The sequence below is a fragment of the Chamaea fasciata genome, unplaced genomic scaffold (genome assembly GCF_029207755.1).
Source record: "Chamaea fasciata isolate MVZ Bird 193981 ecotype frontalis unplaced genomic scaffold, bChaFas1.0.hap1 SCAF_7, whole genome shotgun sequence".
Lineage (NCBI taxonomy): Eukaryota > Metazoa > Chordata > Aves > Passeriformes > Sylviidae > Chamaea > Chamaea fasciata.
The window spans coordinates 58,058,233-58,070,542 of NW_027094092.1; the positions used below are offsets into that span (position 1 = coordinate 58,058,233).

General features: G+C 51.5%; 2 protein-coding genes across 2 annotated transcripts; both read right to left on the minus strand.

Moving 5' to 3' along the window:
• Positions 1 to 3,040: 3,040 nt before the first annotated feature.
• LOC136291902 (inositol 1,4,5-trisphosphate receptor-interacting protein-like 1) lies at positions 3,041 to 5,608 on the minus strand. The gene is given in 7 exon segments (XM_066186993.1): positions 3,041 to 3,417; positions 3,420 to 3,911; positions 3,914 to 3,940; positions 4,591 to 4,700; positions 4,702 to 5,438; positions 5,440 to 5,500; positions 5,502 to 5,608. Coding segments are annotated over 7 exon segments (1,911 nt in total).
• Positions 5,609 to 8,398: 2,790 nt separating this feature from the next.
• On the minus strand, positions 8,399 to 11,295 carry LOC136291903 (inositol 1,4,5-trisphosphate receptor-interacting protein-like 1). Its single transcript, XM_066186994.1, is given in 4 exon segments — positions 8,399 to 8,775; positions 8,778 to 9,301; positions 10,501 to 10,608; positions 10,610 to 11,295. Coding segments are annotated over 4 exon segments (1,695 nt in total).
• Between the last annotated feature and the right edge of the window lie 1,015 nt (positions 11,296 to 12,310).

Consider the following 12,310-nt stretch of genomic DNA (forward strand, 5'->3'; position numbering starts at 1 on the left):
TGTCCCACTAGGGAGTGAGAGAATGATTTAGTGAGCACCTGGCATTCAGCCAAGGTGAACACATTACACCCATCTTAAAAAAGGGTAGAAAGGAACAGTGTGGAAATGACTGACACTTAGCCCCACGTCTGTGCCTGGGAACATCATGGAACACATCCTCCTTGAAGCTATGCTAAGGCACATGGAGAGCAGGGAGGTGATTTGAGACAGCCAAGGGTGAATCCTGCCTTGACCTACCCAGTGGCCTTCTGTGACAGTGCGAGTACATGAAGGGAAAAAGGAAAGGCTACAGGTGTCGTTTATCTGGACTTCTGTAAAGACTTTGACATGATCCCCTCAACATCCTGTCTAAATTGGAGACAGATAGATTTGATGCCTGGACTGTTGGATGGATGAGAAATTGCATACAGGTCGCTTCCAGAGGTCAACAGCTCAGAGTTAGGATGGACGTGGGTGACCAGTGGTGTCCCGCAAGGGTTTCTTCTGGAAGCAATGTTTCTTAATATCTTCATTTATGCCACGGACAAAGGGACCGAGGGCATCTTCAGCAGATTTGCTGATGTCACCGAGCAGAGGGGGCAATTGCCACAGTTCAAGGGTAGGATACCAACCAGAGAGCTGAGGAGGTGCTTGTGGAGATGCCCTGATGGATGCAGAGCTGCGGAAGCCCAGGGCTCTGTGCCGGCCGCACTCCAGAGCTCCCTGCTCCAGCTGGCGGGGCCTCAGCGCCCGCCCTGTGCCCTCCCGCATGCACGGACACGCCAGGCCCCGCTGGCTGCCCTCATGGCGGCACTGCTGGCCCCAGGGCTCTCCAAGGGCTTCTCCAGGGCCCTTCCTGCAGCCTTGCACTCCCTGCACGGGGCCCAGCACAGACCTGCAGAGGGGCTGTGGACAAGGGCCTGCAGGGACAGCACCGGGGCCAGTGGCTTCCCACGGACAGAGGGCGGGCTCAGGCTGCAGATGTAGAAGGAATTGTGGCCCCTGAGGCTGCTGAGGTGCTGGCCCATGCTGCCCACAGTGGCTGGGGCTGCCCCAGCCCTGGCAGTGTTCTAGGCCAGGCTGGATGGGGCTGGGATCAACCTGGGATAGTGGAAGGAGTCCCTGGCCTTGGCAGCACAGCTGGAACAAGACAATTTCGAAGGACCCTTCCAAGCCCAGCCATTCTGTGACTCTGTGACTAGAGGGGCTGAGGGTGGCTGGGCTTAATTTGTGTTTAGAGCCGATTGAGCACTGTGGGTTTGGCTGAATTCAAGGAGATAGCTCAAGACCCAGATTTCCAACTCGTGAGATTTACCAGTGCTATAGGTCTGGCTAGAGATCAAGAAAGTTTTGCAGGCTCCAGATTCTGCAATATTTCATTTTCTTGAAACAAGCGTTATAAATGACCAGGGCAGGAGATGATATTAGCTCCTAAAAATGCCTGTATTAGGAAAAGAGAAGGGGAAGCTCGAGGGATTGCCTACGCTGCTGCTGCTGCTGCTGCTGCTGCTGCTCCACCAAGGAGGAGGTCTGTATCGGTCCTCCTGCACAGCTGCTGTAGAGCCAGGAGTTTGCCCTAACGGGGGTTCCCAGGAACTCAGTCAGGCTCCTCTGGTTTAGGGGTGTCCCTCCTTCCAGGTACTCTCCAGGTTACAGCAAATTGCAGGAGACTGTCCGCATATACCTTAGAACCTCAGCTGTCTATCGCTGTTGTTTGTAGGTCTAGATTCCGTCTCGGCTCGTCTCAGTTAGGGGCTTTTGGTGTCAATCTGGTCCCATCATGCAGCTGGGCTCTGTAATTTCCACAAGGGTGGCAGCAGCAGCCTGACTGACAGGCCAGTTGTCAGCAGGAAGAGGATCCAACAGGAAGTAGGAAGTGGAGTAGGCAAGGAGCAGGCTAGGAGCAGGCAGGTGAAGCAGCAGCAGAGGTGGAGAGTAGTGATGCCAGGGAGCAGCAGTGGCTTGACCCGACGGGAAAGCGACAGAACAGGTAAACGAGGTTTTGGGGTAGGGGATACACAGTAGACAAAAACAGCCTTTTGGTAACTAACAAACAGCATTATAACTCTCCAACTGATTTCAACTAAACATTTCAACTCTATAACCAGCAACTTTAACTTTATAACCTTAACAACTCGGAGTTGCTTGCACCTCGTTCTTCACACAAGGGCAGAGCCGTTTCTGGCTTGCCACTCATAAATGCGCTAAGTATAGGGTACTAATGTGGGTCAGAATAGATAGTGACACTAAATATGTCCTGTATTATTATTATAATTAAACATAATTACATAATCAACTCTTTAGAATTACTATTAATCAGTATACATTAAATACTTAGACTGCTGATATTTTTTATATCATTATTTTTTCTTGTATTTTACTCTTCAATATAAGAGTTGACAAACTTTATATTATATAATCTATATACACTATATACACTATATACACTATCTATCTATCTATCTATCCATTACATAAAAAAATCAACACTCTTCTATAGACAAAATTTCAGGTCAGGTCCAACACCGTTGGTCCAACGCTGACCCAAACGTCTCCCTTCTGGAGGCAAGGAGAGAATCCATCCATTGAACGGTCCCCAGGCAAGCAGCGCTGAGTTTTCTTCTTGGTCTTTTTGCCCTCTTCCTTTTTCTGTCCCACATTCCTTCTTCTTTCATACTCCAATTTTCGGCTCTTCTCAAAGGCCAGGAACAGCTGCATGTCGCAGGTGGCGTTTGGTGAGTTTGTCCTTGCATGTATGGCGTGCGCTGTCTTCATGTGCACTCTTAGGAGTGGGAGAGTTCATACGTAAGCGGGGCTTTATGCGGATCTGGGTGCCTTCTTTTGGAAAATGAACTGATACAGGGAGGTACAATAATCCTTCCATGGCCCTCCACCCGCTGAGGCGGCAGGAGGGGCTGTGGGATTTTTGCCAGAGCCTTTGCAAGCATCCTCTTCTCCTTAAAGCACCAAATTTGTACCATGAGGTGCTTCTGCGCTGCAAGGTGCAAGCAGCCCAAGCACAGCTCTGTGCTCAGAGCCATGACTGCTCCCCTCCCTTCATTCATTGTTCCCCGCGAAGGTTTCTTTTGAACCACTTCCTCAGAACCTGGTACTCACTGATTGCCTGCCTGTGGGCGGCCGGTTGCTGCGCCAGGTGATGGAGGAGATTGTTTGTCTTACCCATTTGAACATCGCGGGGTAAAATGATGTCCCTGGGAAGCCTCTGGTTACCTCTGCGTTTTGCTTGCAGGCATAAGTGCAGGCTGTCGCTGATATCCGCCAGTCGCAGCAGCAAATCTCTCCTGCGCCACCATGACACGGGCACGATGTTGAGCAGGTGCATGACAATGGTCTTGATGGTGTAGGTGGAAAAGCTGAAGCCCAGCTGCAGACGTGTGAAGAACTGCAGGCATTTGAGGTTCAAACAGTCGGGGGGGCCTGCCTGGTGATGTACTTGAAGAACTCAGTCTCGGCCACAGCATAAGTCTCAGGCCAGGTTGTGCTTGCGGTGTAGGCCACGCTAGTCTGGCTGCTCACAAAGACGTGTGAGTCGTCTCTCCGCAGCCCAAACAGCATCTCAATCCTGAAGCTTTCTTTGCCATTGGTCACCTTGATCTGGCAGGAGTGTCTGGAGGGCAGCAGCTTTAAATGCCAAGTGTGTGACTGAGGCAAAGCTGGCCAGACTGCTCTCACCAGTTGGTAGAACCAGCGGGCAGTTTTGTGCACGTCGAGGTAGGAGTCGGTGCACAGGGTGTCCAGGAGGCTGGGATCCTGATTGCTCCTCAGCTCCTCCTCGGGGTGGTGCAGGAAGCACAGCATCTTCTCAGCCCACTGCTCCCTGGAGCAGGTGCACTCCAGCTGCACGCGGACACGGAAGTTCCTCACGTGCCTCTGCCCTGCAGAGTCCAGCCCCAGGTGGAAGCTGTGGCCCCGGGAGGAGTCATGGGGATGAGCACACGATCCGCTCACACAAGCGGGGTTCGTGATGGTTCGTTTTAGGGATCTCAGAGCGCAAAAGACACAGCGGGGGACAAACTCAGTTTATTCAATCACAAATGCACCTTTATTTCGTGCCAACAAATGCGATAGTGGGGAGAGAAAAGAGAATAGGAAGAAAGACAGAAAAAGAGGGAAGGGGATTATAGCTACCAAAGTGGAGGGACGAGTCCTCGAGGCGTGAAGATGCCTATAGAGGCGATCTTCTCCAGTGGGGTGATCACAAAGTCTGTGGTTAACTCAGAGGTTCTTATAGTCCTCTCCGAAGCGACAGGCAGTTGGCCAAACAGGTGGGGGAAATCATTGCAGTGTGTTCATTTAGAGAACTCAGAACAAGTCGGTCGTCAACAGGTACAGCGTCAACCTGTACAAGTCAGCAGGCACAGTCACTTCACTGTGACTTGCCCATTGTTTCTGCTCAGGTTCTGATGTTCCCATATGGGTGCTGGGTTTTTCCATCAAACACACCTGCAGGCAGCACTTGGCCAACATCCCACCTCAGCCAGGCCAGAACTCCTGCACTGAGATTTTAAAGTCCCTTTTAGGGGTTTCAGTCTCTGTCCTTGACGATGGTCGTGAGGCAGATGAGGGATCTTTGGACCGTCTCTTACAGGTACACAACATCCTGCTCTCGGGGACTCCAACCTTCAAAGGCACTGCCCACCCCGATAGCTCGTTTCAGGACTGGGTAGAAGCTGTTTGACAAGACAAGTCTAAAGTAAACTATAAGTGCCCATGAGGTCAGTTGTCCACTCACAGCCTTTCTGCAGGTCCTGTACAGGCCACTGTATGCGTTCCATTAGAATTCTTTCAATGTTATCACCAAAATCATTGTCTTCTCCTTGGACGACATTTGCCACGTCATTGCCGTTTTCTGCATTTGCAATCTCATTGATGATTTCATTTGCAACATCGTCATCTGCATTTAAAGCAGCATTGCCATCTTCTTCTTCATTTCCAGCATCGCTTTCTTCATTTGCAGGAACTTTGCCTTCTTCATTTGCAGGAACATTGCTGACTTGCTGCACATTGTTGTCTTCCCGCCGATTCGCATCGGCTTCTTCATTTCCAACATCTTCTCCATCATTGGCCTCCACGTTTCGGACTTCCTCTTCCTTTGCACCATTGTTTTCTTCCTCAGACTCCTGTCTCCTCAGGCTGCTTTTCCACCGGATAAACCATAGGACCAAGAAAAGCACCAGGAGCACAGCAACAGCCATGACCTCCCGGAGCTGCTCCTGCTTCAGGGCCAGCAGCGCCAGCTCCCGCTTCAGCCGAATCCTCTCCCACTCCAGGTGCTTTACACGCACTTCCACGTGCAGACGTGCTTCCTCATCCCAAACATCACCCACAGGCTGCGGGTACTGGATGAGGCTCTCCAAGAGCACGAAAAGGAATACCATGGAATTCATGGTCTGCAGGAAAAAAAAGGGAAGACCTTGAGTGAGGCTAAAAGGGAGGGAAGGTACTACTGCTTGCTGGAGGGAGGACAGGATGCCCAGGGATCTGGGAGCAGGAAGGACAGGCCCAGACAGCTGGCAGGCAGCAAGGCCTGTTCCAGTGCCCCAGCAGCAGCAGCAGCAGCAGCAGCACGGCCTGCCCAAGAATGTCCCATGAGGGGCAGTCCCTGCATGCAGGGGGAGAGCCCAGTCCCGGCTGCTGCGTTTCTGCCCCTGCCCTTGTCCCCAGCCCAGCCTCCCCAGCACGTGCGCACTCACCGCTTGCCCGAGCAATGCAGTGCCAGCGTTACCTGCTGGGGCCGTTTACTGCTGCCCCCATTGTGACACGGCCCCGTGATGTCGCAGGTGGCACAGCACATCACAACCCAGGCAACCGCACTCTTTGTCCCCACCCTGGCTCAGCCGCTCAGAGTGGCCCTGGTGTAGTGCTTAAAGCTGCCTTTGACTGAATCTTCTACAAAGAATTCCCACTGTGGTTTTTTTTGATTTCTGTTCATCTGCCTTCTACTTGCAATCCCCTAGATATCCACGTTGGAAGGCACCCTTGTGTCGCTCCAACTTTGCCTGCTTTTCAGAGTTTGCGTTTTGTTCTCACCCAGCTTCAAGAAAACAATGTATATTTTTAGAATTTATCTTTTTGTTTACATATTTCTCCTCTGGGAAAAGAAAGGTGACTGATGGTGGTCTTCATCAACGAGCTCAAAGAGGTGGCAACCTATGCAGCCAATCTTGTCCCTTCTGAAAGATTTGTATATACGATGGAGTCAGAAAATTAAAGATAGAACTTTCCTGCTGACCTTCTTGCTGCCTGCCTCATTCTTTCGTGTCTCTACCGGAGACACCCTTGAGCATCATTGAATCTAGGTTTGGACTCCTCACTGGTTGAGCTACATTTAAATCCCAGGGTCAGCAACATTGGAAAAGACCCTGAAGATCACACAGTTCAACTGCAAACTTAGCACTGCCTACTGCACCAATCAGCCAGGTCCCCAAATGCCTGGGGACATCCACATGACTTTTCAACCTTTCTGATGGTGGTGACTAACCCATTTCCCCAGGCAGTCTGTTCCCAACCTTGACGTCCTTTTATATGGAGGAATATTTCCTAAAGATCCCACTGAAAGCTCCCATGGCGCAACCTGAGGTCATTTTCCTCTGGTCATATTGTTTGTCCCCTGGGCTGATAGCATGACCCCCAGGTAGCTACAGCCTCGCTTCTGGGACCATCTGCATGGTGTCAGGACGTTAGGCTGTGAAGCCAGCTCCTGGCAGAGGAGAGAAAGGTGCTGCTTCTGCACTGGACTCCCCGTGATCCAGTGGGACAAAAGGGGTTGTCAGTGGGCACAAGAGTTTCAGGTTGCCTGGAAGTGTTTCCATGTGAGAAGAAACTTGGTGCCAAATCCGTCAGCCAAGGGAACCCATCCCTTTCCAAGGAGAAGGAAAAGCCAGAATTTTCCTTGTAGAAGATGGAAAGTTGTGGAGTGAAAGTCAGTGCTGCAATGTCCCTGGATGTCCATGTGGATGTTCCTAATCTGCAACGGCAGACTGTGAAGAGGGGATCTCAGGTGAAATCCAGCTTAGGCTACAGCTTTCTGCCCTTGTATCTCTGGAGCCTTGGAGGGGAAGGCTGCGTGGCTTGCGGTGGCCTTCGCCAGCTCTGCTGCTAACAGCACTGGGCACGCCAAGGCTCTTTGGTCTCAGCACAGGCAAGAGCAGGAAGAAACCCTCACCCGCCTTTGTGGAGCCCTGTGATGAGCAACGATGAGGAGTGTGCGGAGAAGAGACCAGCGGCACGGCACAGCAGCTTCTCTCAATCATCAGTCACAGAAAATTCAAAACCTTCTGTGTGGGTTTGGGGTTTGCGTTGTGTTTTCTTTGGAGCTTTTTGGCATCGGGAAAAGCTGCGGCATTTTCAATGCTGGAGACCTGGATTTGAGTGGTCCCCTCCCTGTGCTGCGTAGATCGATCTCAAAATTGTGTCTTGCTCCTCTCTTCCCTCTGTAGGGACGTGTCACTTCTAGGGGGTTGATGGGTAACAGCGTTGCTCTTTTCTCACCTTGTGCTCAGCAGCTGGGAGAGCTGCCGAGCCCCCTCTCCGGCCCCAGCTCGACCCTGAAAGGGTTCTGCAGTAGGGTCAGGTGGCATGTTGCCAGTGGCTCAGCTGCCAGCACCGCTGCTACCAACGTGGAAGGCTCATGTGTATGGCTTGAGTCAGCTCACAGCTGCCAGCATCTGGGCTGTGTCCCACCTCACATTCGTCCTGCCATCAAGTCGCAGGGCACAAACATGACACTGACAAGTCTGCCTCAAAAGCATGTCCCCAGGTGCCACATCCACACATTTCTTAAGTGCCTCTATTTATCTATCTATCCATTACATAAAAAAATCAACATTCTTCTATAAACAAAATTTCAGGTCAGGTCCAACACCGTTGGTCCAACGCTGACCCAAACGTCTCCCTTCTGGAGACAAGGAGAGAATCCATCCATTGAACAATCCCCAGGTAGCAGCGCTGAGTTTTCTTCTTGGTCGTTTTGCCCTCTTCCTTTTTCTGTCCCACATTCCTTCTTCTTTCATACTCCAATTTTCGGCTCTTCTCAAAGGCCAGGAACAGCTGCATGTCACAGGTGGCGTTTGGTGAGTTTGTCCTTGCATGTATGGCGTGCGCTGTCTTCATGTGCACTCTTAGGAGTGGGAGAGTTCATACGTAAGCGGGGCTTTATGCGGATCTGGGTGCCTTCTTTTGGAAAATGAACTGATACAGGGAGGTACAATAATCCTTCCACGGCCCTCCACCCGCTGAGGCAGCAGGAGAGGCTGTGGCATCTTCGCCAGAGCCTTTGCAAGCATCCTCTTCTCCTTAAAGCACCAAATTTGTACCATGAGGTGCTTCTGCGCTGCAAGGTGCAAGCAGCCCAAGCACAGCTCTGTGCTCAGAGCCATGACTGCTCCCCTCCCTTCATTCATTGTTCCCCGCAAAGGATTCTTTTGAACCACTTCCTCAGAACCTGGTACTCACTTATCACCTGCCTGTGGGCGGCCGGTTGCTGTGCCAGGTGTTGGAGGAGATTGTTTGTCTTACCCATTTGAACATCGCGGGGTAAAATGATGTCCCTGGGAAGCCTCTGGTTACCTCTGCGTTTTGCTTGCAGGCATAAGTGCAGGCTGTCGCTGATATCCGCCAGTCGCAGCAGCAAATCTCTCCTGCGCCACCATGACACGGGCACGATGTTGAGCAGGTGCATGACAATGGTCTTGATGGTGTAGGTGGAAAAGCTGAAGCCCAGCTGCAGACGTGTGAAGAACTGCAGGCATTTGAGGTGCAAACAGTCGGGGGGGCCTGCCTGGCGATGTACTTGAAGAACTCAGTCTCGGCCACAGCATAAGTCTCAGGCCAGGTTGTGCTTGCGGTGTAGGCCACGCTAGTCTGGCTGCTCACAAAGACGTGTGAGTCGTCTCTCCGCAGCCCAAACAGCATCTCAATCCTGAAGCTTTCTCTGCCGTTGGTCACCTTGATCTGGCAGGAGTGTCTGGAGGGCAGCAGCTTTAAATGCCAAGTGTGTGACTGAGGCAAAGCTGGCCAGACTGCTCTCACCAGTTGGTAGAACCAGCGGGCAGTTTTGTGCACGTCGAGGTAGGAGTCGGTGCACAGGGTGTCCAGGAGGCTGGGATCCTGATTGCTCCTCAGCTCCTCCTCGGGGTGGTGCAGGAAGCACAGCATCTTCTCAGCCCACTGCTCCCTGGAGCAGGTGCACTCCAGCTGCACGCAGACACGGAAGTTCCTCACGTGCCTCTGCCCTGCAGAGTCCAGCCCCAGGTGGAAGCTGTGGCCCCGGGAGGAGTCATGGGGATGGGCACACGATCCGCTCACACAAGCGGGGTTCGTGGTGGTTCGTTTTAGGGATCTCAGAGTGCAAAAGACACAGCGGGGGACAAACTCAGTTTATTCAATCACAAATGCACCTTTATTTCGTGCCAACAAATGCGATAGTGGGGAGAGAAAAGAGAATAGGAACAAAGACAGAAAAAGAGGGAAGGGGATTATAGCTACCAAAGTGGAGGGACGAGTCCTCGAGGCGTGAAGATGCCTATAGAGGCGATCTTCTCCAGTGGGGTGATCACAAAGTCTGTGGTTAACTCAGGGGTTCTTATAGTCCTCTCCAAAGCGACAGGCAGTTGGCCAAACAGGTGGGGGAAATCATTGCAGTGTGTTCATTTAGAGAACTCAGAACAAGTCGGTCGTCAGCAGGTACAGCGTCAACCAGTACAAGTCAGCAGGCGCAGTCCCTTCACTGTGACTTGCCCATTGTTTCTGCTCAGGTTCTGATGTTCCCATATGGGTGCTGGGTTTTTCCATCAAACACACCTGCAGGCAGCACTTGGCCAACATGCCACCTCAGCCAGGCCAGAACTCCTGCATTGAGATTTTAAAGTCCCTCTTAGGGGTTTCAGTCTTTGTCCTTGTACTGGATTGAAGTATATTCTATCACCATCTTCATGAACTGTTGAAACCAGGTGAGGCAGTGCTCCCTGCCTCCTCCACTCTGGCTTATCTTCTGTTAATGGGCCATCAGCACCTTTGCTCCACAGCTCACAGATAACCCCCTCCTGGACTACCTACTGTTAATGGGCCCATCAGGCCTTATCACATGACTCACCATCCCATTGTGGGATGCTCCGCCCAGAGGGAGAAACCAAGCATTCCAGCCTGGATATAAGCTGAGACTCTGAACACCAGAGGGGCGCTTACCCACTGGATTCCCAGAGGACCCGAGCTACCAGACCTTTCTACAGGATCACTGCTTCAGGAAGACCCTGCTTCAGGAGGACCACCTCATCTGGACTGCTTCCATCACTACGCTCAGGTTGTATTCTGACTCTGTCAGTGGTCTTTTGTATTATTGCATCGATTTTATTTTACTTTCTTTCCTTTTTTTTTTTTTTTTTCCTATTAAATTGTATCTCTGACTTGGAGCCTCTCATTTGTTTTGCCTTCAAACTACTACAGTCCTTGACGATGGTCATGAGGCAGATGAGGGATCTTTGGACCGTCTCTTACAGGTACACAACATCCTGCTCTCGGGGACTCCAACCTTCAAAGGCACTGCCCACCCCGATAGCTCGTTTCAGGACTGGGTAGAAGCTGTTTGACAAGACATGTCTAAAGTAAACTATAAGTGCCCGTGAGGTCAGTTGTCCACTCACAGTCTTTCTGCAGGTCCTGTACAGGCCACTGTATGCGTTCCATTAGAATTCTTTCAATGTTATCACCAAAACCATTGTCTTCTCCTTGGACGACATTTGCCACGTCATTGCCGTTTTCTGCATTTGCAATCTCATTGATGATTTCATTTGCAACATCGTCATCTGCATTTAAAGCAGCATTGCCATCTTCTTCTTCATTTCCAGCATCGCTTTCTTCATTTGCAGGAACTTTGCCTTCTTCATTTGCAGGAACATAGCCGACTTGCTGCACATTGTTGTCTTCCCGCCGATTCGCATCGGCTTCTTCATTTCCAACATCTTCTCCATCATTGGCCTCCACGTTTCGGACTTCCTCTTCCTTTGCACCATTGTTTTCTTCCTCAAACTCCTCTCTCCTCAGGCTGCTTTTCCACCGGATAAACCATAGGACCAAGAAAAGCACCAGGAGCACAGCAACAGCCATGACCTCCCGGAGCTGCTCCTGCTTCAGGGCCAGCTGCTCCAGCTCCCGCTCCAGCCGAATCCTCTCCCACTCCAGGTGCTTTTCACGCACTTCCACGTGCAGACATGTTTCCTCATCCCAAACATCACCCACAGGCTGCGGGTACTGGATGAGGCTCTCCAAGAGCACGAAAAGGAATACCATGGAATTCATGGTCTGCAGGAAAAAAAAGGGAAGACCTTGAGTGAGGCTAAAAGGGAGGGAAGGTACTACTGCTTGCTGGAGGGAGGACAGGATGCCCAAGGATCTGGGAGCAGGAAGGACAGGCCCAGACAGCTGGCAGGCAGCAAGGCCTGTTCCAGTGCCCCAGCACCAGCAGCAGCAGCAGCAGCACGGCCTGCCCAAGAATGTCCCATGAGGGGCAGTCCCTGCATGCAGGGGGAGAGCCCAGTCCCGGCTGCTGCGTTTCTGCCCCTGCCCTTGTCCCCAGCCCAGCCTCCCCAGCACGTGCGCACTCACCGCTTGCCCGAGCAATGCAGTGCCAGCGTTACCTGCTGGGGCCGTTTACTGCTGCCCCCATTGTGACACGGCCCCGTGATGTCACAGGTGGCACAGCACATCACAACCCAGGCAACCGCACTCTTTGTCCCCACCCTGGCTCAGCCGCTCAGAGTGGCCCTGGTGTAGTGCTTAAAGCTGCCTTTGACTGAATCTTCTACAAAGAATTCCCACTGTGGGTTTTTTTGATTTCTGTTCATCTGCCTTCTACTTGCAATCCCCTAGATATCCACGTTGGAAGGCACCCTTGTGTCGCTCCAAATTTGCCTGCTTTTCAGAGTTTGCGTTTTGTTCTCACCCAGCTTCAAGAAAACAATGTATATTTTTAGAATTTATCTTTTTGTTTACATATTTCTCCTCTGGGAGGAGAAAGGTGACTGATGGTGGTCTTCATCAACGAGCTCAAAGAGGTGGCAACCTATGCAGCCAATCTTGTCCCTTCTGAAAGATTTGTATATACGATGGAGTCAGAAAATTAAAGATAGAACTTTCCTGCTGACCTTCTTGCTGCCTGCCTCATTCTTTCGTGTCTCTACCGGAGACACCCTTGAGCATCATTGAATCTAGGTTTGGACTCCTCACTGGTTGAGCTACATTTAAATCTCAGGGTCAGCAACATTGGAAAAGACCCTGAAGATCACACAGTTCAACTGCAAACTTAGCACTGCCT